This window comes from Vicugna pacos, chromosome 27 (genome assembly GCF_048564905.1).
Source record: "Vicugna pacos chromosome 27, VicPac4, whole genome shotgun sequence".
Lineage (NCBI taxonomy): Eukaryota > Metazoa > Chordata > Mammalia > Artiodactyla > Camelidae > Vicugna > Vicugna pacos.
In genome coordinates, this window is record NC_133013.1 from 2,186,182 (window position 1) to 2,213,148 (window position 26,967).

Here is a 26,967-nt window from a genome sequence, read left to right on the forward strand (position 1 = left end):
CTGTGAGTCCCTGGGCCTCAGTTTCTTTGTTCCCCAAACTCCTCCTACTGTTAAATCTCAGTTTTAGTAACTTAAAATGACAACTCTTCCCTGATTTCCCACGGCAGGAATAATCTCCCCACGTCCCCCGCCGTGAAATGTCAGGGAAAATTCAACTTTCCTTATTACTATCTGCATTATTACGTGATAATATGAGTGTATTATCTGCACGTAATAGTTAGAGAGACGCAAAGAACAGTGTGGTTAAAAGCGTGAGGTCTGGCGCTTGTTTGAGAATCTTGAGTCATGTGACCTTGAGCAAGTCACTTAAGCACCCTGGGCCTCAATGTTCTTATCTGGAAAACGGAGAGGACAATGGTACATAGCACCCTGGGCTTTTTTAAGGGTTAAATTCATTCATTCTTTAATACATGAATATGGCAGTCAAAACAGTATCTCATACACAGTAAGTGCTCAGCACACACGAGCTGCTATCTGTACCTCTTGGTTAGATCCAGGACTCTCTCAACATCCTGTTGGTCCTTGGTCCAAGGACCAAGCACACTGAATGCTCTATTGGAGCAGCACTGAGACTCTCGCTGGTTCCAACTATAACTGGACCGTACAACACTTTTCTAACTCTGCAGTCTTTCATTTCAAATTCCAAGGACATCTATTTTTGAAAATTCTCGACTCCTAGCCATTAACTGTGACTGAAATAGCAAATGAAGGGATTTTTAGAGTCAGCTCCAGCGGGAAAAGAGCTTAGAAGTCCTCACACCTGTCTCACCATGAGAAAAGGCTGGACTAACTGAGAGTCACTGACTCTTCTTGGACCCATCAGAAAACTGAGGTCTCAGGGCAGTTGCCACCCAGAAATCTGGAGAGCCAAGGAAACATCGAGAGTCAAGGTGGAGGAGAAGTCACTGAAGCAAAAACTGGTAGGAACACTTAAATAATAAATTTAGTTACTGCTGCAGGCTGGGTGTGGGCTAATATGAGACTGAAACACTTTTGCAGGCAAAAATCTCAGGGAGCCCCCAGCATTTTCAGGGGCTTCACCTCTGGGAACCCTTTAAGGTTCTCAGGAGTGAGGATCCAAGAAAGATCGCCTTTTTTCTCTGGCAGCTGAAGATTAATCACGGTGAAATACACCCAGAGCCTTGGGCACGACAAAGAGCACCCCCCCGGAGGGGAAAAGATTTCACCAGAGCCTTATCCCAGACGGGAGCCTTATCCCAGATGCTCCGTCCCCCTCTAGGCTTCCTGTCTCACCTGAGAGGTTGGGACAGAGTCAACAGCGGCCAGGGCTTCCTGGATATGGACTGGGAATGTGGGGGCTGGGGAAGGGGGTAGGAGTTAGGAGGAAGGCCTGTTCCACTGGAGAAATACCCGAGAAGGCCCCACCCCAGAGACACAGACTCACGTAAACACTGAAGTCTGATCATAATTCCCACCCCAGCACCTCACCCCAAACCAAAAGGGGCCCCGTGTGAGAGCAGTGGGCCACCGCTGAAAGGGCCGCCGGAGCCCTCGCTGCGGAGGCGAACCCAGGAAGCCCGGATCCAAAAGAGGAACGAAAACAGGGCGCTGGAGGGACCTTTCTGCTCCAGAACCAGCAGCTGCAGCAAACAAGACGCACAGCCCAGCTCGGAGCCGGAGGACATGAAGCCTCATTCTCCAGGTGCATCTACCGGAGCCCGTTAACCAGTAGCACCGACACGGCTTTCAGCAGAAACGCACAGGGCATGCCGAACGGCGGCGGACAAGCAGACCCAGAAGCACCTGGAGGGACAAAGACCCCAAGAGAGCCGCACTCACAAGTGCCACAGATGCTGGAATTACCCGACAAGAAATTTCAAGTGACTGTGATCAGCATGTTCACGGTTCTAACGGAAAAAGTGCCGCTTTTTACCCCGGATTAACTTCCTGTTTTCAGGTAAGCTTTGTCGAAAATTAATAAAGCTGTTCCTTCCTTTGATTGATAGCTTTCTGCCTCCCTTTAATATTCACTTGTCTAAGTCTTTGTTTAAAGTGAGTTTCTCGTGGACAACACATGGGTCTTTTGTTAATCCATGCTGACATGTAGAGGCGTTAATTTCCCAAGAAAACAAATTAATCCTAGATGTGTATGTACCTAACAAGTCAACAGCAAAATATATAAGGGCAGACCGGAAGAACTGATCCGTGAATCTGCCATTACAGTTGGAGCCTTCAACACCCCTCTCTACGTAACAGAAAAATGTATCTAGCTATTAAATGGCAGAGTTAAGACCCAAATCTAAATAAAAAACAATGTTTTATCAATTGGTAGTTTCCCAGTTAGTCAATAAACTCATGTACAAAGAAAGCGCCAATCTGTGGCCTGAAATTCCTTCATAAATACTTACAGATTTTGACATAATGTTCAAAATAATTTTATCGTAAAAATTATATAGTCTTTCAAAGGTCAACAGCATTTAATTCAGCTAAATGCAGAGGGTGTTTCAGATACTCAGTTCTCTCCAATATTAACTTTTCACTATGGGGCTTCTTTAAATAAAGTGAAACTTCTTTAGAAAGTCTAGTGTTGGAATAAGAGTTGTAAGAGACACACTAAATAGCAAAACACATCTGTACTGATGTTCAAAGCATGCATCCGACCCATAAGAATGGAAACAAAGCATCACGTCACATTGCTAAGGTACTAAGATTATTAAGAAAACCCGTCACGTAAACCAGGCCTGCGAGCCCCCCCCCCCCCGGCTCCATCACCCCAAGCACACGCGCACAAAGGAGCGTGTTAAGTCAGAATAAGCCTGGCGGATGGAGAACGGAGCGACGCTCCCCACCCCCGTCCCCTCAGGACAGGTCACATTGTTCACAGATGATGACTCAAGGCCCCAGCGGGCTAAGTTCTTGGGAAATATGCCGCTTGATGTCAACTCGGTGTCAAACACAGAACCCTGAAGAGAGGTGCTGCCCTTTCTCCACAACTATTTTCCTCTTAATTCAAGTTCAAAGGACACGCGTTGTCCTCAAAGCCACAACCTCTGCCTGACTGGCACGGCTCCAATAAAGGAGATGAAAACGTAGTCACCTGATTCTCTCCAGCTCCTGGTCAGCCACAGAGGGGAAATGATCTGAAAGTATGGGATGTGCACGTCCACCCAGCACATTTAAGCCTTACCCAAGCCTGCTGCTCATGGACCCATAAAGAGCTGGGCTGTCTTGGCTCTATTCCCAGATAATAAAAAATCAATCACGGATTCACTGTATTGTATATAGTGCCACCATGAACACTCAGCTGCATGCATCTTTTTGAATTAGAGTTCCCTCTGGATATATGCCCAGGAGCGGGATTGCTGGATCATATGTTAAGTCTGTTTTTAGTTTTTTGAGGAATCTCCATACTTTTTTCCACAATGGCTGCACCAAACTGCATTCCCACCAGCAGTGTAGGAGGGTTCCCTTTTCTCTACAGCCTCTCCAGCATTTGGCATTTGTGGATTTTTGAATGATGGCCATTCTCACTGGTGTGAGGTGATACCTCATTGTAGTTTTGACTATATACACTAGCCAAGACATGAAAGCAACCTGAATGTCCATCAGCAGATGACTGGATAAAGAAATTGTGTATATTTGCACAATGGAATACTACTCAGCCATTAAAAATAATTAAAAATGCCATTTGCAGCAACATGGATGGACTTGGAGATTGTCATTCTAAGTGAAGTAAGCCAGAAAAAGAAAGAAAAATACCATATCTTATCACTCATTCGTGGAATCTAAAAAAAAAAAACCAGGAAAGAAAAATAGAGGACACTAATGAACTCATCTACAAAGCAGAAACAGACTTGCAGATACAGCTAACAATCTTATGTTTACCAGCACAAAGGGAGTGGGAAGGGATAAATTTGGGAGTTTGAGATTGGCAAAAGTTAACCACTATATATAAAAATACATTAAAAAAAAACAAATTTCTTCTGTATAGCACAAGGAACTATATTAAATATCTTGTAATAACCTTTAATGAAAAATAATATGAAAATGAATATATGCATGACTGGGACACTGTGTTGTACACCAGAAATTGACACACTGTAACTGTGTACTTCAATTAAAAAAAAAAAGAATGCATTGCTACTTTCTCTTCCTTCCTTCCTTCCTTGTTCCTTTCTTCTTTCCTTGTCCCTTTCTTCCTTCCATCCTTCCTTCCTTCCTCTCTTTCTTTCTCTCTCCCTTCCTTCCTCCCTTCCTCCCTTTCTTTTTCTCTTTCTTTCTTGCTTTCCTTCTTTCCTTCCTTCCTTCTTTCTTTCCTTCTTTCCAGATAAACAAGTTTGAGATTTGTGAATTATAATTATTCTTTGAAGACTTTTAAAAGTAAGAGTGATTCAAAATTCCTGCTTAGGGAGGTCAGTGGGGAGCAGATTTTAAATCTGGTGGTGGCGGAAGTTTAAAGAATGGCAATGACAGAGGGAGGGCAATTAAATTCAAGATACACACTTAAAATAATATGCATTTAACAGTTCTTTGCACTTAGGAATGTACTGCCTCTCAGCTTCAAATTCACTCTTTCTACCTGCTCTGTGATAGTAGAGCTGCACCCTGTCGACACTTCTTCACAGCTAGCACGATGGCACACATTGTCAGTTAGGGCACAGGAAGGAAACAAAGGATGGAACTTCTCTCCCTGGTCTGGGTGTGCTTCTCCTGGTGTTTCTTCCCCCTTCCATTGGGCTGCACCCTCTGTGCGTGCATGCAGTCCTTCAGTGAGGGTGCAGCCCCAGTTCTGGCCTGCTCACCACGTCGCCACATTCCCCCCAGGAGGGACACGATGCACCCTAGGTCTTGTGCTGCCCATTCAGTGAGGAGCTCCTGATGCCTTGAACCCTCCAAGCACCTGCCCATGTGCCTTGGTCCATCTGCATCCCACAGGTGTGCCGAGAAATTCCTGATGCAGACACCACATGCCTCAGGCCTCACACCGCCCTGTCAGCTAGCACCTCCGAAAGCCCTGACCCTCTGCGGACCTTCCCACTGGGCTCAGTCACTTGCACCAGGAGGTTAGTTTCCTGCTTGAAAATCCCAGACAAGCTTTTGACCCATCTGGACTCGGGTCAGATGTTTTCTGCCAACTGTAAACCCCCTCTGGCCCAGTTCGACCCAGAGAATTTCCTCCATCGTCTGATAAGCTGACACCTGCTCCAACAAGGTGCCAAGTGACGTCTGGGGAAGAGACTGCTTCCGCTTTGCTTCTTCCTTGGACCCTCTCCCTCAGCCCTAGGTCGGATTTTTTTTTTTTTTTACAGTCTTTATTTTTTAGAGCAATTTAAGGTTCACAGCAAAACCGAGCAGAAATTAGAGATTTCCCATGCTTCTTTTTCTTTGACAATGGAACTTGGTTGATGGAGAGTGTTCTTGAATAGGAACAATGTATGTGTTCTCATTAATGAGCTAACCACCTACTCAGTCAAAAGGCATTTCCCAAAATGAGGTGTTACACGGCTGCACCATCCTGAGCTGTGAACACCAATGGGCAGCCACCTACACAGAATAAACACCTATTAAGCACCTACTGTGAACTGGCATTTAAAAGCCCACAGAAGACATGCTCCCCAACCCACGAAAATCAACAAAACCAAACTTCTGTGAAAATATTGAGTAAGTAAAGAGAAAGAACAATTTATAACCAAAATGCACTGACAGACTTTCTTCTCAATTACATTATGGCTTCATTGGCCCAGCAGGAGAAATGATTTGCCTTACAGAGTTCTTACTTTCATTCTTTTCATGCTATTAAGGTGACTACAAAGGACACACCCCAGACACTTTGGGTTTCATCACTGAAGACCATGATCATCTTATAGGAGTTAAACAGGTTTACCAGTAGACAAGTAGCTGAAGCGGAGTCATCTTCTCCTAAACAATGGAAAAGCGAAGTGCCCGGACCACACTTCTCCCTCCTGTTTCCTATCTATCTGCATACGATCCAGTAAGCCCCTGGCACCAGGCAATACTGCTGCTGGGCAGCTGAGAGGGGCAGGGAGCTTAAAAGAGGGAAGAGACAAGTTTTATAGTAGACAAGCAATGTCTTCAAAATACTTTTGGTAGAAATTTGATGTCCATGGATAATTTACTGTATTTTGCTGCAGCTTGCTGAGGGCACCACCTTGGCATTGCTCAAGTCATCCTGGAATGGTCCCCATACTCTTGCTGAGATGTGCTCTGAACCCCTGGGCAGAGTGGCGAACAACATGAAATTTCCTGAGCGCCCAGACCACAGGCCAGAAGCAGGTGAGTCAGGAGAGCGGCTCTGAGTGCAGGACTCACCTGGCTCAGGCAGAACCCTCGAAATCAGGATCCAGGAGGCAGGCTTTCTCCTCTTGCTTGGTTCACTTAGTGGAACAAAGGCCGAACACAAAGAAGAGATGCTCTAAGAACTCCTAGTGTCATTTAATATGCTGGTTATAAATACGTCCATGATGTTTTAATGAAGGATGTGCCAGTTTCTCCCACTGAGAGGTACATGCTTTCCTTAGCAAATTTCCTGAGAATTTGCACTTCCACGTTCGTCTTCTGTCTGGAAGGCTTGGGAAGGGAAACAGTAGGTCCATTGTGTCCTACACGCAGGTCCGTGTTTTTCAACCATCAGTCAAGGAGGCAGTTGTCAGAGTACAGATGGAAGTGATTAAAAAAAAAAGTTTCTAGAATGCAATGATATTGGTTCTCTTTAGCTAATAAGTGTCCAGATAAAGGCTGGTGTGGTAGAGAAAATCCTGGACTTGGAGAAGCAAGAGCCACATTCATGTGGTTGCTGTACCGCCCACTAGTGTGTGATCCTGCACTGGTGTTTGCTTTCCTTCTCTAAGATTCAGTTTTCTCACCTGTGAGATGGGGGCGGCAGGTGGGAACAGGGGGCAGAATGTGCTACTCTGCACAGACAGGAAACGCACACATGGAGGAGAGGTCGTCGCTGGTCTCTGGCCACTGCTTGGTGCCAGGCACGGTGTCAGCCAGAGGGAGGACCAGAGGTGCCCTCGGGACTGTTCTAAACTATGCGGGGGCAGGATCCAGTCGCGCTGACACAGAGATTTGCTAACTAGCATTCAGTCCACTTTTAAAACTGAAAACCAGCCACCTTTCTCAGATATCTCCCGCATCTCTGCAACAGCAGTGACATCTCCCTGATCATGTCCCCAGCTCCCGGGCAGTCACAGCCGGCATGGGCGTCACAGATAGCGAGCACGAACGTTCCTGCTTCTGTTTTACTTCGCCCTGCACGGTTTACTGGGGAGAAAGCCAAATAGATCTCACCTCATACCTTGAGCCCTCACAGCATCTCTTTTTGCTCCCTGTGCCCTCTTCTCATAACAATAAAATAGTAGTTATAATAATAATCAGCAGTGCACACTCAATTACCATTGTGCTTGGTTCAAACCCAGTTGCCCTTTGCTCTCCAGGGTGATGTGGGCAGATGACCCCGCGACCCCGTGCTGGGTTTCCTGGCTGGGGAAGGCATCAGGAAAAACAGGGCATCCAGGGTCATTACAAAGATCAGATGGGCTCATGACTGTAATTGCTCAGAGCAGCGCCTGGCACATAGTAGACGGGCTTACGTGAGTGTTAGAGGGAAAGTCAGGGTTCCCAGGTTCCCACGTCAAGCTGGGTGCTTAACATTGCGCCCAAAGTCCCCAGCCCCCACGCCAGCCAGTGAGTAGGTCCCCGCAGGGAGGAGGCTGGCCCAGAGCCTCCCTGACACTCAGCATGGTTCACACTTTATCTTTAAAGTCACAAAGCCCTTTTTAAAATTTATTTTAGTGACTACATGCATTATATAAAACAACAATGAAAACACACAAAGAGGCTACAGATTCCACTATTTCTACTCCGCCAAATAATGTTTACCATCCAGACTTAGGATGGGGGAAATTTTTTTTAAAGGCAAACAGTATTAAAATAGCAGCAGTAATAAAGGGGGCAGGAGGGAAGTTTGGGAGGTGATGGATATGTTAATGGCCTTGATGTTGGTGACAGTTTCATGGGTGTCCACTTGTCGCCAATTCATTGAGCTACAGACATTAAATATGTACAGCTTTTTACATGTCAATCATACCTCAATAAAGTAAGAAAAAACCCCTTTAGCAGCATCCAAAGCAGGGGAATTTAAGTGAACGCAAGGATTCTGGGGGGACCTTGGAGCAGTCTGGGAGGGTGGGAACTTCCCCCCGTATCAGTCAGGGTTCTCCAGAGAAACGAAAACAGCAAAACAGATGTAGGTTCAGAGACAGACACAGATGGAAGTACAGCTCTAAGAGGGCGTTTGTTACAGGAATGACTCCATGCAATTTATGGAGGCCAAGAAGTTCCACGGTCTGTCATCTGCAAACCCAGGAAAGCTGGTGAGGTAATTCAGTGAGAGCCCAAAGGCCTGCGAATTGGGAGACTGACGTTTTTAAGTCCTGGTCCAAGTCTGAAGGCCTGAGGACCAGGAGGAGCAATGTCTGGGAGCAGGAGAAGATGCAGGTCCCAGCTCAAGCAAAGAGCAAACCCCACCCCAGTTCACCTCTTTCTTCTACAGACACGCCTCGGAGATGCTGCATGTCCAGGTCCAGACCATCACGGTAAAGCCAACATCACAGCAAAGCAAGCCACACAAAATTTTTTGTAAAGTTATGTTTACACTATGCTATAGTCTATTAAATGTACGATAGCATTACGCCTGAAAAAAACCATGTGAATACCTTAATTGAAAACTAATGCTGTTGGGAAAACGGTGTTGACAGACTTGCTCAATGCAGAGTGGCCATAAGTTTCAATATGAAAAAAAAAAAAAAACCAAAACGCAGTATCTGCGAAGCGCCATAGCAGGAGATCTGCCTGCACGTGGTCCCTCAAAGGACGGGGTGATCCCCCCCCCCCCCGGTGAGGGGACCTTCTTTACTGAGTCTACTGACTCAAATGTTGGTCTCTTCTGGGGACACCCTCACAGACACACCCAGAAATACTGCTTTCTCCGCGTGGGCCTCCCTCAGACCCGCCGAGTGGCGTGTGGGGTGAACAGCTGCGCTCCCCTCGGATGACAGGCCTCTGTTTGGAAGTTTTGTCCCTGAGCATTTGCTTCAAAGGACACAAGGCCACCGCTGTGGCACGTCACAGCATCTGCTCTCTGGTGATTAACTCAACCAAGAGAGAAAGGGCTTTCCAGGAGCAGCGTGGTTCCTTTCCTGCCAAAGCAAAAGGCACGGGAGGGAGGCCCCGCTTGCCCAGACGTTCCGCCTGGCAGAAGACTCGCCTCGTTAATGCACTCAGGCAGCAGGCAGGGAAGCAGGGAACAGGCACTTTTGTCTCGGTTTATTTTAAGACACACACCAGTTAGGAAGTGTTTGGATGAGGCATGAGTGCTTGCTTCCCTCTCCGGGTCACATCAACAAGGGTTTAGAATGAAACACATTTGGCTGCACGCTGCACACACAGGAAGAAGAGGTATTTGTGGCCCTAAAAATAAACCTTTCTGGTTTGTTCCTCTGCAAGTCCGATCTGATGCTGCAGGAGCCTGGTAATGATGAAGCTAAGGGCAGCCATCCTGTCCTACTCAGCCTGCTCTCTTGCCTCAGGAGGATGGAACCCAACTGACCAAGAGATGCAGATGGTCCCTCCCTCCAGGCATGTATCATTTTGAGTTATTAGTGTTATCCATTTTCGTTGGATACATACCCAAAAGGAGAATTGCTGGATCATATGGTAGTTCTATTTTTAATTTTTTGAGGAATCTCCATACTGTCTTCTACAGTGGCTGCACCAATTTACATTCCCACCAGCAGCACACAAGGGTTCCCTTTTCTCCACATCCTCACCAACACTGGCTATTTGTCTTTTTGATGATGGCCACTCCGACAGGTGTTAAATGATACCTCACTGTGCTTTTGACTTGCATTTCCCTGGTGATTAATGATGCTGAAGATCTTTCCATGCACCTACCGGCCATCTGTGTGTCTTCTTTGGAAAAATGTCTTTTTAAATTCCCTGTTCATTTTTTGATCAAAAAAATTTTTTTGGCCATTGAGCCGCATAAGTTCTTTACATATTTTGGATATTAGTCCCTTATCAGATATATGATTTGCAAATATTTTCTCCCATTCAGTAGGCTGTCTTTCCATTTTGTCGAACGTTTCCTTTGCTGTGCAGAAGCTTTTTAGTACGATACGTAGTTCCATTTATTTATTTTCACTGCTATTGTTTTTGCTTTTGGTGTCAGATTAAACAAATCATTGCCAAGATCTGTGCCAAGGAGCCTACTGCCTATGTTTTCTTCTAGGCTCGTTTATGGCTTCAGGTCTTACATTCAAGGTTTTAATCCATTTTGGCTTAATTTTTGTGCATGGTGCAAAAGAGTGGTTGAATTTCACTCTCTGTGTGTGGCTGGCCTGTTTCCCAATACCATTTATTGAAGAGACTGTCCTTTCTCTGTTGTATATATTCTTGTCTCCATTGCTGTAAATTGACCACATATCTGTGTGGGTTTATTCCTGGGCTCTCTGTTCTATTCCACTGATCTACGCGTCTGCTTTTCTGCCAGTGCCACACTGTTTTGATCACTACAGCTTTGTAGTACAGTTTGAAATCAGAGTTGGATGTTCCCAAGCTTTGTTCTTCTTTCTCAAGATGGCTTTGGCTGTCTCAGGTTTCTTTTTGTGGTTTCAGGATTACTTGTCTTATTTCCTTAAAAAAATGCCCATGGAATTTTGATAGGAATTGCACTGAGTCTGTGGATTGCTCTTGGTAGTGGAAATTCTTAAAACATTGACTCTTGCAACCCACGAGCACAGCACTTCCATTTACTTATGTTTTCTTTGACTTCTTTCATTAATGTCTTGTACTTTTCAATATACAGGACTTTCACCTCCTTGGTTAAATTTATCCCTATGTGAAATTTTGCTTTCTATCTCGTCTTTTTCTGAACTTAAAATGAACTCTAAAATGTGATTATCCATTATATCACTTTTATCTTTTCACTACAATGTTTAGCGAGAAACCTTAAAACCTTCTGCCTGAAATGTCGTCATGTTTGTGTGTCAATACCTCATATGCAAGACAGGTATATTTCCATATTGACCTTTTAGCATTTGATATTGTCCAAGAATTTATAAATAATTACTCATTAGCTCTAGTATCAATCATAAGTAAAATATTAGAAAATGAAAAGCTATGAAAAATAACATCCTACTATAGTGCAATGAGACAGATATAAATATATTTAAGTAAAATTTTTTCTTTTTCTTTTGGAGACAAACACCTGATTTGAAGATGATACTAAGCCTAAAATTACTGCAAAGGAGTTTTCTGTACTTCCAAGTAATATGCACCATTTACTAGCATAAAGGTCTAGGTAAGTCAACTGTTCATCAATTTCTGAGTTGCTCAGTATCACAGTGAATGGTTAAGTTGCTCAAGGATTTACCAAAACTACCTATTTTGTAACACGGATCCTAGGTAATAAGTTCTAAAGTGAATATACCCATGTGACCCAAAACCATTAGTTTTCTCTGGCTGTACAGGAATACGACAATCAATCACGCGACCATTTGCTGGAAACCCGCACAGGCTAGACGTTCCTTTACACAGCGTTCAAACCCAAGTCAGTACTCACAGCTGGAGAAGATCAGCGGGCAGGAGTGCTCATCCATGGGGAAGTTGTGCAGCTGCAGCTGGCACTCAGCGTTTATGGTGAGCCTGCAGGAGAGCCACAAGTCACTCTCGAGCTCGGCCAGCAACACCCTGGCAAAGACCCCAAGCAAGGCCGCAGTGGTCACACTGCCACAACGTGGTGGGCGGGAGGGTCGGTCACCACAGGGAACTAACTAACTCTCGGCAGAGGCCCCACCCATGCAGAATACCATTTGGTTGTTTTTGTGTTGTGTTCCTTTGCTTCACTTTTAACTATCAGAAATGGAGAGAATTTCCATTAGTAAAATCCTAACTGTGTCAAGAAATAAAAGCCAAGTAAGAGAGGAAACAAATTGAAACAATATGTCCTTGTTTTCCGATGTCCTTCTTTCGGTGTCCTTGTTTTCAATCTGTTTGAAGGAATGAAATCCTCCCTCCATTTTGAAACTGGTGTATTTGCCTAAATAAGTATAATGCCAAGTTAATCCACTTGTAGGAAAGATTTCATATTTGGCCAGCTCTCCCACTTGTCTATGCAGATGGTGGCTGCACTAAATGTGTGTGTTGCATCTTTTCAAAGTAGACAACCCTGGGGTCAGACTTTCTATGTTTACACACATGAGATTAGAAAAAACTTTTTCAAGAGCAGTAGCACGTTGAACATGAGAAGTGATAGAGCTTAGCAATGAAAACAGGGCCTCATTCCTATAATGATCTGGATTAAAGACTCCAGTATTGGACCACCAGTGATTAAAGGTTCCCCAGCATCTTACCTTAAGGTGTAAAGGATTTTCCCATCATTCCAAATTCTGAGGAGCTGATTGGGGGTGGTGATCCAGTGAGCCTCTGCAGTTTTAGAATTGCGGAAGATTGTATCTGGAATCCATATTAGCCCCACCATGTTGCTGTTCAGAGTAAGTATTTTCATCGTGCTGTTGAACCGAAGGCGACTGTCAGTCCAGGTCTGAGCGAAAAATATATCAATTTGGTATTCCTGAAACAGAGCAGAAGGAGGGGTAAGACATTTCTATTGGATTTTCTGCATGCTTTGTTTTCTTTTTCAGAAATTTGGTTTTCCCCAGGTTTACATCCTTATCTTCCCACTTCCTTTTCTGATAGTGCTTAACACAGTGCCTGCATCAACATGATAGACATTCAACAAAGACAACCAATCACACAGTCTGATAACCTGTGTGAAAATGCTCTGTAAATCTTAAATTGTAATCGTGGGATGTGGTGAGGGGCCAAGAGGCAGAAGAATATATTTCAGAGCACAGAGGCAGACCCTCCTATATTCATAAGTCCAAGCTTTGACAGGTAGCATGATCTATTAAAGCCTCCATTCTCTAATCTGTAAAATGGGAAGAATAGTAGTGTCTACCTCCTAAAGGGGGTGTATAGGAGGAAATAAATAGTTAAATAAAAATCTCTAGTGCCTGGCATGAAACAAATGATCCAGAAAGTGTTAGCTTATATTATAATGATTGTCATTTTCACTCAAGAGCCTTCTCAAATAATACAGCCCAAATCAAAAAGAAAAGGGAAAAATAAGCAACAACCAAAAACTAGAGAGCTGACAGCCATCCAAGCCAAGTGCTGATTCCAACGCAGGGCTGATGGGGCTCAAATGGCTTCTGTAATTGGAAGCCACCCCAGTGTTCATAGCACATCAGATACAGGATGGGGCTAACAACACCGTGCGACCCAGAGAAATGTCTCGAGTCTGGACCACCTCAGAGACTCTCTCATAATCACAGTTTAAAGGACTAGCTTTAGGTCCATGGCAAGGAGGATCAAAAGGCAGACTGTTAGACAGTTTAATCTTTCATAGCTTCTTTATATATTCAATATTATAAACGAATATATATATATTCAAAATTATAAACGAAGTACTTTGACAGAGTTGAGTAATTCTCAACAAATCCCATATTTCTCCTTTCCATTGAGTTTCCATTTAAAGAAACTTTCTTAGCCAGGGAATTCAACTGACCAGACCCAGCCTTTTACTGACAAACCCGCTCGCTCATCACCACTTTGTTGCACTATGTCAGGCCTGGCAAACCATTCAAGACCCAGCACTGCGCCAACAGGAGAGCTCCTGCCTTTGAGGGGCTTATGGTCCAGTCATGGAAGATGGGCCTTCAACCAACAATGAAGGTGAGAACCATGACACATCTGATCCAATGACTGCTGTTGACTGTGCCTGGGAAGTCAACACAGGAAAGAGATGATCTCAGAAGATGGTTGGCCAGCTTGGAAGCAGTTATGAAAGTGTGAACGAGGAATGTTGCCCGACATTCCCGTAATCAAAGAATGTTGCCCAAATTTCCAGTTCTATAAGGACCAGGCCATTAGCCACTGCAGCAGCCCCCATCCATACCCCCCAGTGTCTGTGCCTGAGGGGAATTCAGGACGGACCAAAACAGGAAGCATTCGGTGCTTTGGAATCCGGCCCTAGATGGTTAAGGTGCATATCTAAGGAATAATTTCAGTGAATCCAGATGCTTGCATCTTCCCATATATAGAAAAATCCTAAAATCAGTAAACTGAGATGTCTGTTCTTTGCAATTAGCAGCAATCTTCTGATGTCCCACTGTGTTATTTTTTCCAGCAAAAAGCTCTATACCCTGGCTTCTTCCTTAGCTCTTCAGGGAAGTTCCTCAGAGCTAACTGAGAGGCCATCTCCCAGGATATAGTCCTCAACAAGATCCCCAAACAGGACTTGCCACTTTTGGGCTGTGCGTTTTTCTTACACTGCCCGAAGAGAAAAGAAAGATAAAGCAAACACAAGTTCTTGAAGGGATGGAAGAAAGAAAAGCTTCTCATCCCCATCAGTAAATCACAGAATCAAGAAATGCTTTGAGTGTTAAAAGCCTGCTGAAACTCAGCTTTGCAGAAATAATCAGACCTGTTGCTAAAAATCTCTAAATGGGGTGAAGTTGCCACCATGCAAAGTCTTTACTTGTGCAAATACGTCCCCTGTGCAAGAGAGTAATGCATGACTCTTCCACTGAAGGCGGGACAGGGCCAAGGTGGCCGTGCTCAATTTAAGAGAAAGAGTAAGAGTGAGAGGAAAGTGAAGGGCTGGGTAGAGGCAATGGTGGGCAAAATTAAAGGCATGTTGTGGATCTTGGAGTTATGTTGACACAAGATCTGTGATCATGTCTATGCCCACGTGAGACTGGCCTCGGTGTTAAGAGGCTGGCTAGGTTTTCAGAGAGCTCTACTGCCAACAGGACCTCAAGTCAGGAGGAAAAGTCTGTGACTATTTGAGATTTAGATGTACTTTTGCATTCCTATCTGTAATGGGCAGATCATGACCTGGAAAAGCTGACTGGACCACAAAGACTTATTCTCCAGCGCCAACTTTCCCACAGTCCGGAGTTAATGGAAAAGGAAAACTCCTGGACAAGGGCATCGAGAGCCAGGGAGGAGAGGCCTCTGGGAGCAGAATTAACGCTTAATCAGACGCTCTTCTCTCAGGGAGCGCAGCCCACCCAGGCTCGGCCCCCGGGACCTCAGAATGGCTGCAAATCAGCGGGTTGGTGGTGACTTTCCTGGCCCTTCTCTGTGCTTGTAGCCACATGGGGGCAGGGATTAGGCAGCTGTCCTTTTTAGTTTATTAGAGGATGATGGATCAGGGAAAGCCAAGGTCAAACTTGGTGCGGAGAGCAGCACACATACAGGTCACCTTGACACTGCGGATGGGACAGGGTGGACCTTTTGGGTTGCCTCAGTTGAAGAAGGGAGGAGTGTGTCTTTCCTAATGAGGGAGACAGACAAAGTATTTGGCAGCTAGATCCAGATCACGGTGCTCATTGGTGCTGTTCACCAAACACTGCAGCATCCCTCCCTGTGCGCACGTGGTACATTCACACGCCCCCTTCCCAGGTCCCGAGAGGCTGCGTGAAGCAGAGGCCCATCTGAACACATAGTGTGGGTGCAAAAGGGGGAAAGGAGAGTGGACCAGAGGGTTGAGGGCTGCAGTCCTCACTGAGAAGGTGACTTAGAGCCAAGACCTCAGTGAAGTGCAGGAGTGAGCAACGCAGACAGAGGCGCCCCTTGCGGGAGCCCGGAGCAAAGGCAGCAGCGAGGTCAAGGGCATTCCTGATGAGACAGGAGCAATGCGCGGTGCAGAACCAACCGGCGGGGCAGGGGAGCAGGCCCCCTACCTCCTTGATGGTAGGATTTTAGCCACACGATTATGATTTCTGACTATGTAAAGGGCTGTATTTTTACAAAGAATATGAGAACATACTTAAAACCTTAAATAAAATTCAGGATGTGAGACTGGCCGGTACGGCACGTACAGGTGCCCATGGGGATTACGCCCTCGCTCCCTCTAACACTGGTTTATTGGGCAAAGGAGTGAGGAGAGAAGGATGAAGGTGCGCTCCCCAGCAGCGCCAAGCCCCCAGGGATGTGGGCGATGCTATTAATAAAGAATGTTCTCCGTAAAGGCCCCAGTTGTATTTTGGAAAGAACCTAAAAGCATCCAGATATTTTTCCATCCCAATATTCTAACAGGAATATTGAAACTCAGAAAACTTGAAGAATTTTTACCAAAGTTCCTCAATGTGTAGTTTGAATTCTGGGACCCCAAGTAAAAATTTCTAAGTGAGTCTCTTTACTGTGTAAAAATGGTGAAACAGAAAGTCTCCCGCTGAACAGAAGGTTTTCCTCTTTATGCCCTTTCTCTCCTGAGCTTCTCTGCTTTCCATCCCCATTAATGCGCGTACACAATACACTTCAAAATGCAGATTTTAAATGGGTAAACCTTATATAGTCAGAGAGGCAGCGTTACCTGAAGTCACTCCTACGAGGCCCAGATGCTCCTGCCCCTCCCAGGCGCTGATCACTGGGGCAGAGACAATAATGACTTTCTGCCCAGGAGGGTGGGAGACCAAGGCCAAAGAGATTAAGTAACTTTCATCAAGTCACACACCTGCTAAGGACCAATTGTTCCAAACTGTACAGTCAAAATTTGCTTCCCTGGATGTGACTGAGCGCAGCTGCAGCAGCTGTAATCCAGCGGTCAGATGTGGGGACCGCTGTGACACGTTGCAGAGAGAACCCCGGCACAGAAGCCCACTCCACTTCAGCCCCGTTTAAAAACTGTGTAAAGTGACTACCCTTCCTGGGCCTCGATTCCTCCTCTGTAAAATTGGGTTAGATTAAATGTAAGAATTTTTCAGACTCAAACATTTTATATTTCCACATCCTGGCCTGGAGTTGGATTTTTCACTGTTGAAAGTGATTTTTCTGTAGGGAATTTTCCTGTAAGGAAAGGCATCATACCAGGACGTCCTGCGGTGGGGACTACAGGATCTGGGGGATGTCCTTCTTATTTGAAAGTCCTGCCTCAAACTCCAGCTCGGGAGGGCGCAATGCACATGGCCTGCCTGGTGCCTGGTGCGAATGTTTTATTGTGTCTACATTTGACGAACTGTTGGAGAAACACTTCCCACCCACAAAGAAATACTTTTCTGTCTCTCATAAACATCTTTGTAACTGCATTAATCATCTTCCCTTTCTGCAGAGGAAAAAAATCATTCTCACAATGTCTATCTAAAATAACATTTTACATAATTCATAAATAGCTGGGAAATTAATGTGTCTGAGATACCGATAAATGTAACAGGTGAGAAATATGTAAAATCCCCAAATAGAAACCTTCATGTTTTTGAAGGACCTATGCTCATAATTTGTTTTAATAATTTGGAGCATTCCTAAAAAGGCCATGAGTCTCTGCAGCACGTGGAGCATTTTAACAAAAGACAAGAAAAATGATGATGCTTAATGTTATCTATGTGTAACTTCTAAAACACCAGAATGCTATTTTCTAATGCTTTTCTCCTTTCCTTTACCAGAGAAGAGGGCCAAACGGAAAAATGACAGATTAATGGAGGAGAGGCACGTGGAGACTGGAGGGGGCGGAAGTCACCCGCTCCCGGGCACAGGCTCCCTCCCTCAGTCCCAGTGCGTCAGGACACGCCTGGAGCGGGACAGACAAATACATCAGTCCTGGAAGTCACCGGCAGTTTTCTTTATAAAATGGTGACCACAGGCCCCTGCCAATTAAAGGTTGTTCAAATGTCTCGTCTCAAAATGTATAATATGCAGTGATGATTAGAATAAAACCATCTTTATTTCTTCCTTATCAGAGTTGGGTGCATAACAAAAATATACATTTTTGGTATTACTTCCTCCAGGTCGCCCTGGGAAACAAGGCTTTGCAGCTGGCCTCTGTTTCTCCCCAGGCATCTGCCTTCAGGTCCGTGGCCTCCAGGGGCCACGCGTGCCCTGCTCACACCCTTGGCTCCTGAACATTCTCCCCGTCTACCCAGGCTCTTCCAGAAGCTGTTCACCCACTCCACGATGTCAGTCCTACTCTGTGCTGGGCGTGGTGCTAGGTTTATATAAGGACAGGTGCAACGCCCTGCCTTCAGGAGTGCAGGCCTGCAGTGTGGAGAGCGTGTGATGCCCCACTCAGAGCCCAGGGGAGGGGAGGGCAGGCTCCAGGAAGCCAGAGAGACCAACTCAGGAGGAGCAGGCAGCTCTGCACAGACGCCCCCCCATCTGGTCCTCGGACCACCAGGCAGAAAGTGGACAGGTGAAGGGGTGTATCAGTCAGGGAGGACTGTATCCGAGCTGAAAGGAGCGAGACCACTTCAGGTATGGCAGGTTGTGAAAAGTATTCGTTACAGGGATCTCCTGTAGAAGCAACAGGGGACGTGACCCCAAGATGCAACAGGGGAGCACAGTGCTCTCCTGAGCAGGTTCAGGACTTGTCACCTGATATTAATTGACCTAGGGCCCTTTATAAGAAAAGGATATAAAAATCTAAAAGCAATATTAAATACATATACATATATATATATATATATATATATATATATACACACACACACACACACATTTACTTTGCATGAGAAAAAACATAAATACTTAACAATCGCAAATGCTACAAAAATCACAAAATCCAGGAAAAGTAGATTTTATTTTTATTTGCTAACTGGCCTGTCTTCATACTTATGTGTCTGACATCTTTTTTTTCCCCCTGAAAAATGTAAGTGGTCTCAAGAAGCTGGAAACGCAAGGAAATGGATTCTCTCCTTGGCTGCCAGAAGGAATGCAGCCCTGGGAGGGGCCTTGATTGTCACCCAGTAAGATAATAAACTTGTGTTGCCTCAAGTCACGACCTTTGCAGTAATTTGTCACATACAGAAGGGCTGCCAAGGAGCACTGGTGTCTCCTACGTCTTTTGACTGCTCATTCTTTGGTTGCACTTTTCTATGACAATGATTTTTATGACATTATTCTTTTTAGAGAGAGGATAAAAATGATTATTTCTTCTGGTATGACAAAATAAAATGTTTTATTATAAATAGCTTTTTTTTTTTAAGTTTACTTCAACTCACAATTCATCATTGGAACTATCATGTGCATGCTTGGGATTCTGCTAAATCGGGGAAAACCTCATTTCTTTCATATAAAGTCAGAGGATTCCACATGGGAACTTTGGGCTCTGGGGTTTTCCTCCAAGCTACCCACACTTTGGGAGTCCTGGACGTTGAGGGAAAAAATGACACTGAGCTGAAGCCTGGGTCCTGCTCATCCTGTGAACGTCATCATATACTCATGTATGAAGTCACCCATACCCCCAAACCTTAAACACAGCCTGAAAGCTTCCCCAGCTATTAGAGCAGGCAAACAGCTAGATACGAGCAGAGAAAGGGGGATGCAGACCAAATGGCAGGAACTGGGCATGAGAGGGGGAGCATGGGCCAAATGCAGGAAACCACGCATCACGTAAACCACAGGGGTCCCTGGGCAGAGAAAAGCAGGAACCTCTGGGCTGTAAGTGATCACATATTTTGGGGTGACAACCTGGAGGCCCACAAAGAAAGGGAGGAAAAGACAGGAGTCTCCAACATCTGAATGTAACCTTTTGCTCAGTATGCCCTTACTACTATAAAATCAGCCTTGCAGATTAGAAGTACCCATCCTGCACTGACGCCATGACACTTCCAATCCAGACTAAATAAGGACAAAAATCTCTCCTCCCTTTGGGAAGACAGAGCTGGGATGAAAATCAAGGAATATGACCCCAAACCCTTCCCTTTCCAATGAATATTCCATCCATTCATTTTTACACTCTGTGTAACCAACTTGCAAAGAAACTCGGGGCAGCTGCTCACCCGAGTCTGCCCGCTCTCCCCTTGACAACATTCTATCCCTTAATAAATCCCCACTTTTCTTTTTTTTTAAGCTAAGTTCTTTAATTTGACATGAAAGGTATGATCCATTAAAAAATTTATAAATTTTGCATCAAAAATTTTACTCTGCAAAGAAGGAACAAAAAATAATATGTAGATGTGATAACATTTTTGTAAAATAAAACCCCATACATATTTATAAAAAAGTTTTTAAAATTGTTATTCTTGGAGAAATGGTACCAATAGATTGATGCATCTTACTTTTGACTCTATACCTTCCTTTGGTGGTTGAATTTTTATGAGGATCTCTTGTTTTCATACAAATTCCCAAACCTCCCCACCATTAGCAGCTTTCAAATGAAGTTGGTCAGTAGTCTGATGAAAAAGGTGGAGGGAGGTAAGGGTTGACTACTTGGATTCCTTCCTATTTTAAAATCCTAAGGATTTTATGATTAGATCCAACATAATATAATTAAAAATCTCCTAAATGAGGAAATATGTGCCATACTGTATTCAGTTTCATAATCACTGAAATAAAATACTCAAAGCCCCAATGTCTTATCAGTGCCTTCTATTGGGCTCAAATCTTTTTTTTTTTTCCCACTTTACTTTCTTAACCTCTCTATCTAGTCTCTAAATTCTTTCTGCCACAAGACAAGAACCTAATCACCAACAACACAGCCTCCTTGACTTTCTCTGAGTTCCAAAGGGCAGATTCAAACACTTGCTAATCAGGGAAGGGAGAGAATGCAGAAATGAGGGGGAACTGTCAAGAAACAATCATGCAGCCCTGGGGCAGGGTCCTGGCTCCTCCTCAGGGAACACACATAACAATATCTTTAAGCTCTTCTGCAGAAACTAAGGCCCCCCCAAGCCCTGCCTCTTGGTTATGCCGGAGGAGAATCTTCAGAGATGGTTTTTTGGGGGAACACTGGGTCCACCAAAATGCCAGCATTCTGATTAAAAGCAACTTTTCCTTTTTGTTACAAGGCTGTTGCCCCCAGGATCATACCCCTGCCCCTCCCTCAACTAGAAACTAATGACTCTTATCTAAGTCTCAGGAGAAGAAACAAGAACCGGTTAGAACCTACAGGGTCCAAGGTGGAAGATTTGACCTCCAGTGGACCCGGAGCCTCATTATAGACGCACTGTGATGTATTAGTTGCTAAGTGACACACCCACCAGCGCCATGACAGCTGACAGTTGCCAAGACAACAACAAGAAAAGCCCATATGAAGATGGAGGACAAGGCGATTGCCTCCATCACACCCAGAAGGAGGACATGATGGCGAAGCCTCCCATAAAAGTCCACGGGGCCCGACCCGGGCCGGAGCTGTTTCCAGCGCCCACCCTGGCTGATGGCAACTCACTCAAGCACTTCCTCTCCCCACTCTAGCGTTTTTCCCCCCTTCTCTCTGCTGGAGCATTTTCCTTCCATGCCCCCTTCTGAACAATAAGGCGGCGGTTTACTTTGCCAATTTGCACAAACTCTTTCACAGCCGGAGCAAGGCCCCACACCTTGGTGGGCTTCCTGATTTCGCGGTCACTCCGTCTCCTAGCAAGCCCTTGTGTGTGATGCTCACTCATTCCCAGGGAAAAGCCATGCTCCTGGCCCTTTTTCATATAGCCAGGAGCCCAGCACAGAGGTGTGTGCAGAGGGGGCTACAGAAAACTCAGAGAGACTCTTACAGACTGAGCTGTGTACCCCTCAAACTTGCATGTTGAAGTCCTATCCCCCAGTGCCTCAGACTGTGACTGTACTGGGAGACAGCGCCTTTCAGGAGATGATTCAGTTAAAATGAGCTCATATGGGTGGACCTGAATCCAATCTGACTGATGTCTTTTTAAAAAGAAGGATACCCAGTGAGAAGTCCACAAGAGGACACAGGGAGAAGGCGGCCATCTGCAAGCCAAAGAGAGAGGCCTCAGGAGGAACCAACCCAGCTGACCCCTGGATCTTAGACTTCTGGCCCCCAGACAATGAGAACATACACTTCTGTTGTTCAAGCCCCTGGGTCTGTGGTATTTCCTTCTCACAGCCCTAGCAAACTAATGCAGACACCAAGTGAAGACACAGAAAATCACTACAATTTGAGGTAAAATGCCTTACGGGAGGTTAAAGTGTCAAAAGTAAAATACAAAGTTATCCAAAGGGGTTCATCACACTTGTTCTTAAACACAGTTTCTGCCACTTTCAGGTTTTTCACTTAAAAATATATCTATCCTTGCTATCCAAAGTTTCTCTGTCTGACATGGAAGTAACCTAAATGTCCACCGACAGGTGACTGGATAAAGACGTTGTGGTATATATACAATGGATCAACACTCAGCCATAAAAACAATAAAATAATGCCATTTGCAGCAACATAGGTGGGCCTGGATAATGTCATTCTAAGTGAAGTAAGCCAGGAAGAGAAAGAAAAATACCGTATGATATAACTTATATGTGGAATCTAAAAAAAAAAAAAAGGCATATGAACTTATTTACAAAACAAAAACAGACTCACAGACATAGAAAATAAACTTATGGTTACCAGGGGATTGGAAAGGGATAGGAAGGGACAAACTGAATTTTCAGATACTAATATATATAAAATAGATAAACAACAAGTTCATACTGTATAGCACAGGGAACTATATTCAATATTTTGTAGTAACTTACAGTAAAAAGAATATAAAAATGAACATATGTATGTTCATGTTTGACTTAAGCATTGTGCTGTACACCAGAAATTGACACAACATTCTAAACTAACTATACTTCAATTAAAAAAAATATATATATATACAAAAAAGCAAAAGTACTAGAAATTTACAGGAAAAAAGAAGGTGTGGTATATTATACAATGGAATACTACTCAGCCATAAAAAAGAATAAAATAGTGCCATTTGCAGCAACATGGATGGGCCTGGAGATCATCATTCTAAGTAAAGTAAGCCAGAAAGAGAAAGAAAAATACCTTATGATACCATTCATATGTGGAATCTTAAAAAAAAAGAAAAGAAAAGAGTAAAGAGGACACTAATAAACTCATTTACAAAACAGAAACAGACTTGCAGACATAATAAACAACCTTAGGGTTACCAGGGAAAGGGAGTGGGAAGGGATAAATTTGGGAGTTTGAGATTTGCAAATGTTAACTACCATATAACAATAGATAAGGACAAATTTCTCCTGTAGAGCACAGGGAACTATATTCAATATCTTGTGATAACTTTTAATGAAAAAGAATATGAAAACAAATATATGTATATATATGCATGACTGGGACATTGTGCCATACACCAGAAATTGACACATTGTAAGTGACTATAGTTTAATTAAATAAATAAATGAATAAAATAAAAAGTTTCACTGTCTGAGTACTCACTTTAATAGTTCACAAACATTTTTATCCAAATTTACTATCAAGTGGAAAACCTGCTATATTGAATTTCTGTGTGCCCATCAGCAAAACTTTTAAGTGGTAAGTAATTCTTGGAGAAAATGTGTCACGTACTATGGTAAGTTACTTGCAAAAACAGCCATAAGAACCCCAGTTTCTACATCCATGGCCTTGGCCAGCTCTCCCACACTGACTCTGGACTTGGCCATGTATCTTATAGCAAATGTGACAGCAGCAGAGGCTTGGAAGGAGCTTGAGACTGGCCTGTCTTGCTGCTTCTTGGGAACCCCCAACCACCACCAGATGGATGAGACCAGGCCGGCCTGCTGAGAATGAGACAGATGCCAGACATGCTCGCGGCCCCATCTCATATCAAGGTAACACCCACAGAGGTGAATGCTACCCTCCTCAGCTCACCAGCGCCAGCCTACCCGCCCATCCAGGAACCATGAGGAGCACAGGCAGACCCCCTTTTCACTGTACTTCACTTTGCTGTGCTTTTCTACATTGAAGGTCTGTGGCACCCCTGCATTGTCAGGTGATAACATTTTTTAGCAATAAGGTGCTTTTTAATCTAGGCATGTGCATTTTAAAAAATATAATGCTACCATAAACTCACTAGACTACAATATGTATAAATATGCACTGGAAAATCAGAAAATGCATGTGGCGGGCTTTATTGCCATATTCGCTTTATTACAGGGTCTGGAACTGAACCCACAGCATCTCCCAGGTATGTCTGTGTGAAGGAAACACTAGATTTGAGGTGGTTTTGATACAGGAAAATGGGGCACAAGGGGATGGCCACGACCCAGGTCTCAGGTGAGTCCTAGGATGCACCCCATCAAGTGAGGGATCTTGGTTTTGTGCAAGAAAGAATTCAAGAATGAGCCACAGCTGAGTAAAAGTAGATTCATTCAGAGAGATACATGCTCATAGACAAAGTGCAGGGCCATCTCAAAAGGCAAGAAAGAGAGAGGCAGCAGGCAAGAGGTGGCCCCAGAGCATGGGGTCATCTAGGAAAGACAGACAGGCCACGAGGTGTGGAGGCAGTTAAAGCAAAAGTAGGGGCACATTCCACAGGCAGAACGCAGGCCGTCTCAGAAGGCAAGAGAGAGGGAGCGACGAGGTGAGAGGCTGTTTGTTTTTATGGGCTTCACCTGCAAACAAGTGTAAGGACCGTTCCAACCACTTTGGGGGAGGGTCTGGGATTCCCAGGAACTGGGCCACCGCCTGCTTTTCGGCCTGTTACAGTCAGCCTGGGAGCTGTCGTGGCGCCAGTGGGAGGGCCACTGACCATGTTAACATATTACAACAAGCCTATAATGAAGCTCAAGGTCTCCTGGGAGTCAGATCTTCAATTGTCACCTCGTTCCTTAATGGTTGTGCCCTGCCGTCTTCCGCCCTGTCTCAGTTTGTCGCATGGCAAGCTGACCCACAGGTTCACGTGTCAGATGTTGTATCTGTGTGTCGTGGCTGTCACCTTCTCCTCCCTTCCCTGGGTGACTCAGCCCCTCACGGTTTGTGAATTTCTCTTCTTAAAACTGGGTCTAGTCTTAAATACTGTCTTTCACATGTTTTAAACATCAGGCCGTTATTCATTTACATGACAGCCTGTGTTCTTTTCAGTGTGGAAGGAAACCATACATTCATAGCCAGCCCAGCACTCAGACGTCCTTGTTGGACTGTTATGCAGGTATTCGAGCATTTGTTGGTATTTGGGGAAATTGTTTGGAATTTCTGCCTGGACTGGATATGCATCATTATTACTCCCATTTGAAAATGGAATATAGGCTTCCCTTATCCAAAAATTGCGATTCACTTTCTTTCAAGAAGAGATTATATTAAAATGATGATAATGGGATTGTAGTAGAAACCGTAGTTGAAGAAGCTAGTGATACGGTGAACACAGGGCTCTGAGAATCCCTGTCACAAGTGAAAATCATAAACATCTTTACTGAAATAAATCACAGACACCCCATGAAGGAGACATCAGAGGCATCTTGCACATCTTAAGTAAGAGGGAATGCTGCAGAAATAGCTTCCATGTACCATTTTTTGATGATTAGGTACCCATGAGGAGCTCTTATCTCTGAAACTTTAAAAATGCTTCACAAATGTTATTTTGTCCCATCATAGGTAATACAAGAAATGTGTGTTAATAACTATCATCGTGTTGTGACTCTAGTGTTCAGAAGGACTACTGAATGCCCTCCCGATGAGAGCTCTGGGAGGTTCTCCGAGATCCCACTGAGCCAGGAGACACAGCACAATTCGAAAGTGGAGGAGGTGCCTTTCAAAGCTGCTCCCCGACAATTTGAAGGTTTCTAAAAGTCTGGCCCAAGGAACGCCATGATTGGGAACACCAGGAGCCAGGGGAGATCGCGGCCCAGGTCTCGTCGTCCATATGAGACTTAATAGCCCCGTCTTGTGTTTGTGCCTGAGTAAGAGCTGCAAAGCCCACCGCACTGTCTCTCCCTCCGCTTCCATTCCCACGTGTCCTGATGGAAAGGCAGCCTAGAGCCGGGCTGCCCGGTTCCAATCCCACCTCACCACTCAGGGGGATGACAGCTTGGGCAACTTTTAACTCCTCTTCATACCAAAGAAAATTGGGGAAATAATTATTCATATATTATTTTAATTGCACTGTGAAACACTGTACTCAAGACATTCGGGCCATTTACTCTTGAGGAATTATTTAGTCATTTCACATAGTCCTAATTTAGAGAATGACTTGAAAGCTTATTCCATGAATGAGTATACATACATACATACATACATACATACATACATACATACATATATACATACGTGCATATGTCTGTATTACACAAATACAGATGTAAGGAGATACACCCTTCACACAGAGCCATGTGAGGGGTACCGGGTGGGTGCAGATGGCCGGGTTCTAAGGCCCCCACGTGGCTGCACACACCTACTCAGTGGTGTTCGCCCTTCACCATTAGTGCCAGTGGGACTGGAGGCAGGACCTTTCAGGGGTAACTTTACAGCCCCTTGGACCTGCTTCAAACTTCACAAGAGTCTGGGAAGGCCAGACTCTTTATTGTTTAAGTATTAAAGTTTGGAAAAAAATTCACACCTTCAATTTATTGGTTTCACCACATTCTCTAAAAAGGTTCTGTACATAACGTTCTTTTTAAACATAAGATGACTTTGTTAACAGTGTACATGAATTTCTTCCAGAAAAACTGTCCATCACTTTCTTAGTGTATCTTTTTTCTAGATCAAACCCTTTCTTGTGTTATTATTTGTAATGAAATACCAGTTTTAGGAAGTTCTGGGAAGTCAAATATCTGCAGTTAAATGGTATTCCCATCTTTGTCTCTCCAGTCAGTGTGTGGGACGCCACTTAGTCCCCGAGTAGTCAAGAACACTGCCCTGCAAGGGTTTCCTCCAAGTGCTGTCTCGTCTAGACAGGGGTAACTTCCCAACGCAGGAGGTTAAGTCAGCGTCCACTGAGGTCAGGACAGGCCTGACATATGCAAGGAACTTGGAGGGTGGCACCGTGCACACCAAGGCCAAGGCATGGACATGGGACCACACCTTCCAGAAATAATTAGGTCCCTATATTGAATTTTTAAATAGACGGTGAGGCCCCATGAGAGTAGTATAAAACCAGAAACAGGAGATGAGGAGAGAGGCCTGAGTTCTGGGTGGGGTTGTGAGCCCCTCGGCCCACGAGTGCCCAGTGTCCCTGCTGGTAAACAAGGTGACCT

General features: G+C 44.6%; 1 protein-coding gene and 1 pseudogene across 3 annotated transcripts in view; one reads left to right on the forward strand and one right to left on the reverse strand.

The window, feature by feature from the left end:
- The window catches only part of GABRG3 (gamma-aminobutyric acid type A receptor subunit gamma3), a 494,054-nt gene that overhangs the window by 183,921 nt on the left and 283,166 nt on the right, over nucleotides 1-26,967 (reverse strand). For all 3 annotated transcript variants that reach the window (XM_072950633.1, XM_072950634.1, XM_072950635.1), the window contains 2 exons: nucleotides 12,399-12,619; nucleotides 11,609-11,691 (listed from right to left, as the gene is read on the reverse strand). In XM_072950633.1, coding sequence (XP_072806734.1) covers nucleotides 11,609-11,691; nucleotides 12,399-12,619 — 304 coding nt within the window. The remainder of the gene's footprint in view (nucleotides 1-11,608; nucleotides 11,692-12,398; nucleotides 12,620-26,967) is intronic.
- The window catches only part of LOC102537883 (pygopus homolog 2-like), a 50,242-nt pseudogene continuing 37,026 nt past the window's right edge, over nucleotides 13,752-26,967 (forward strand).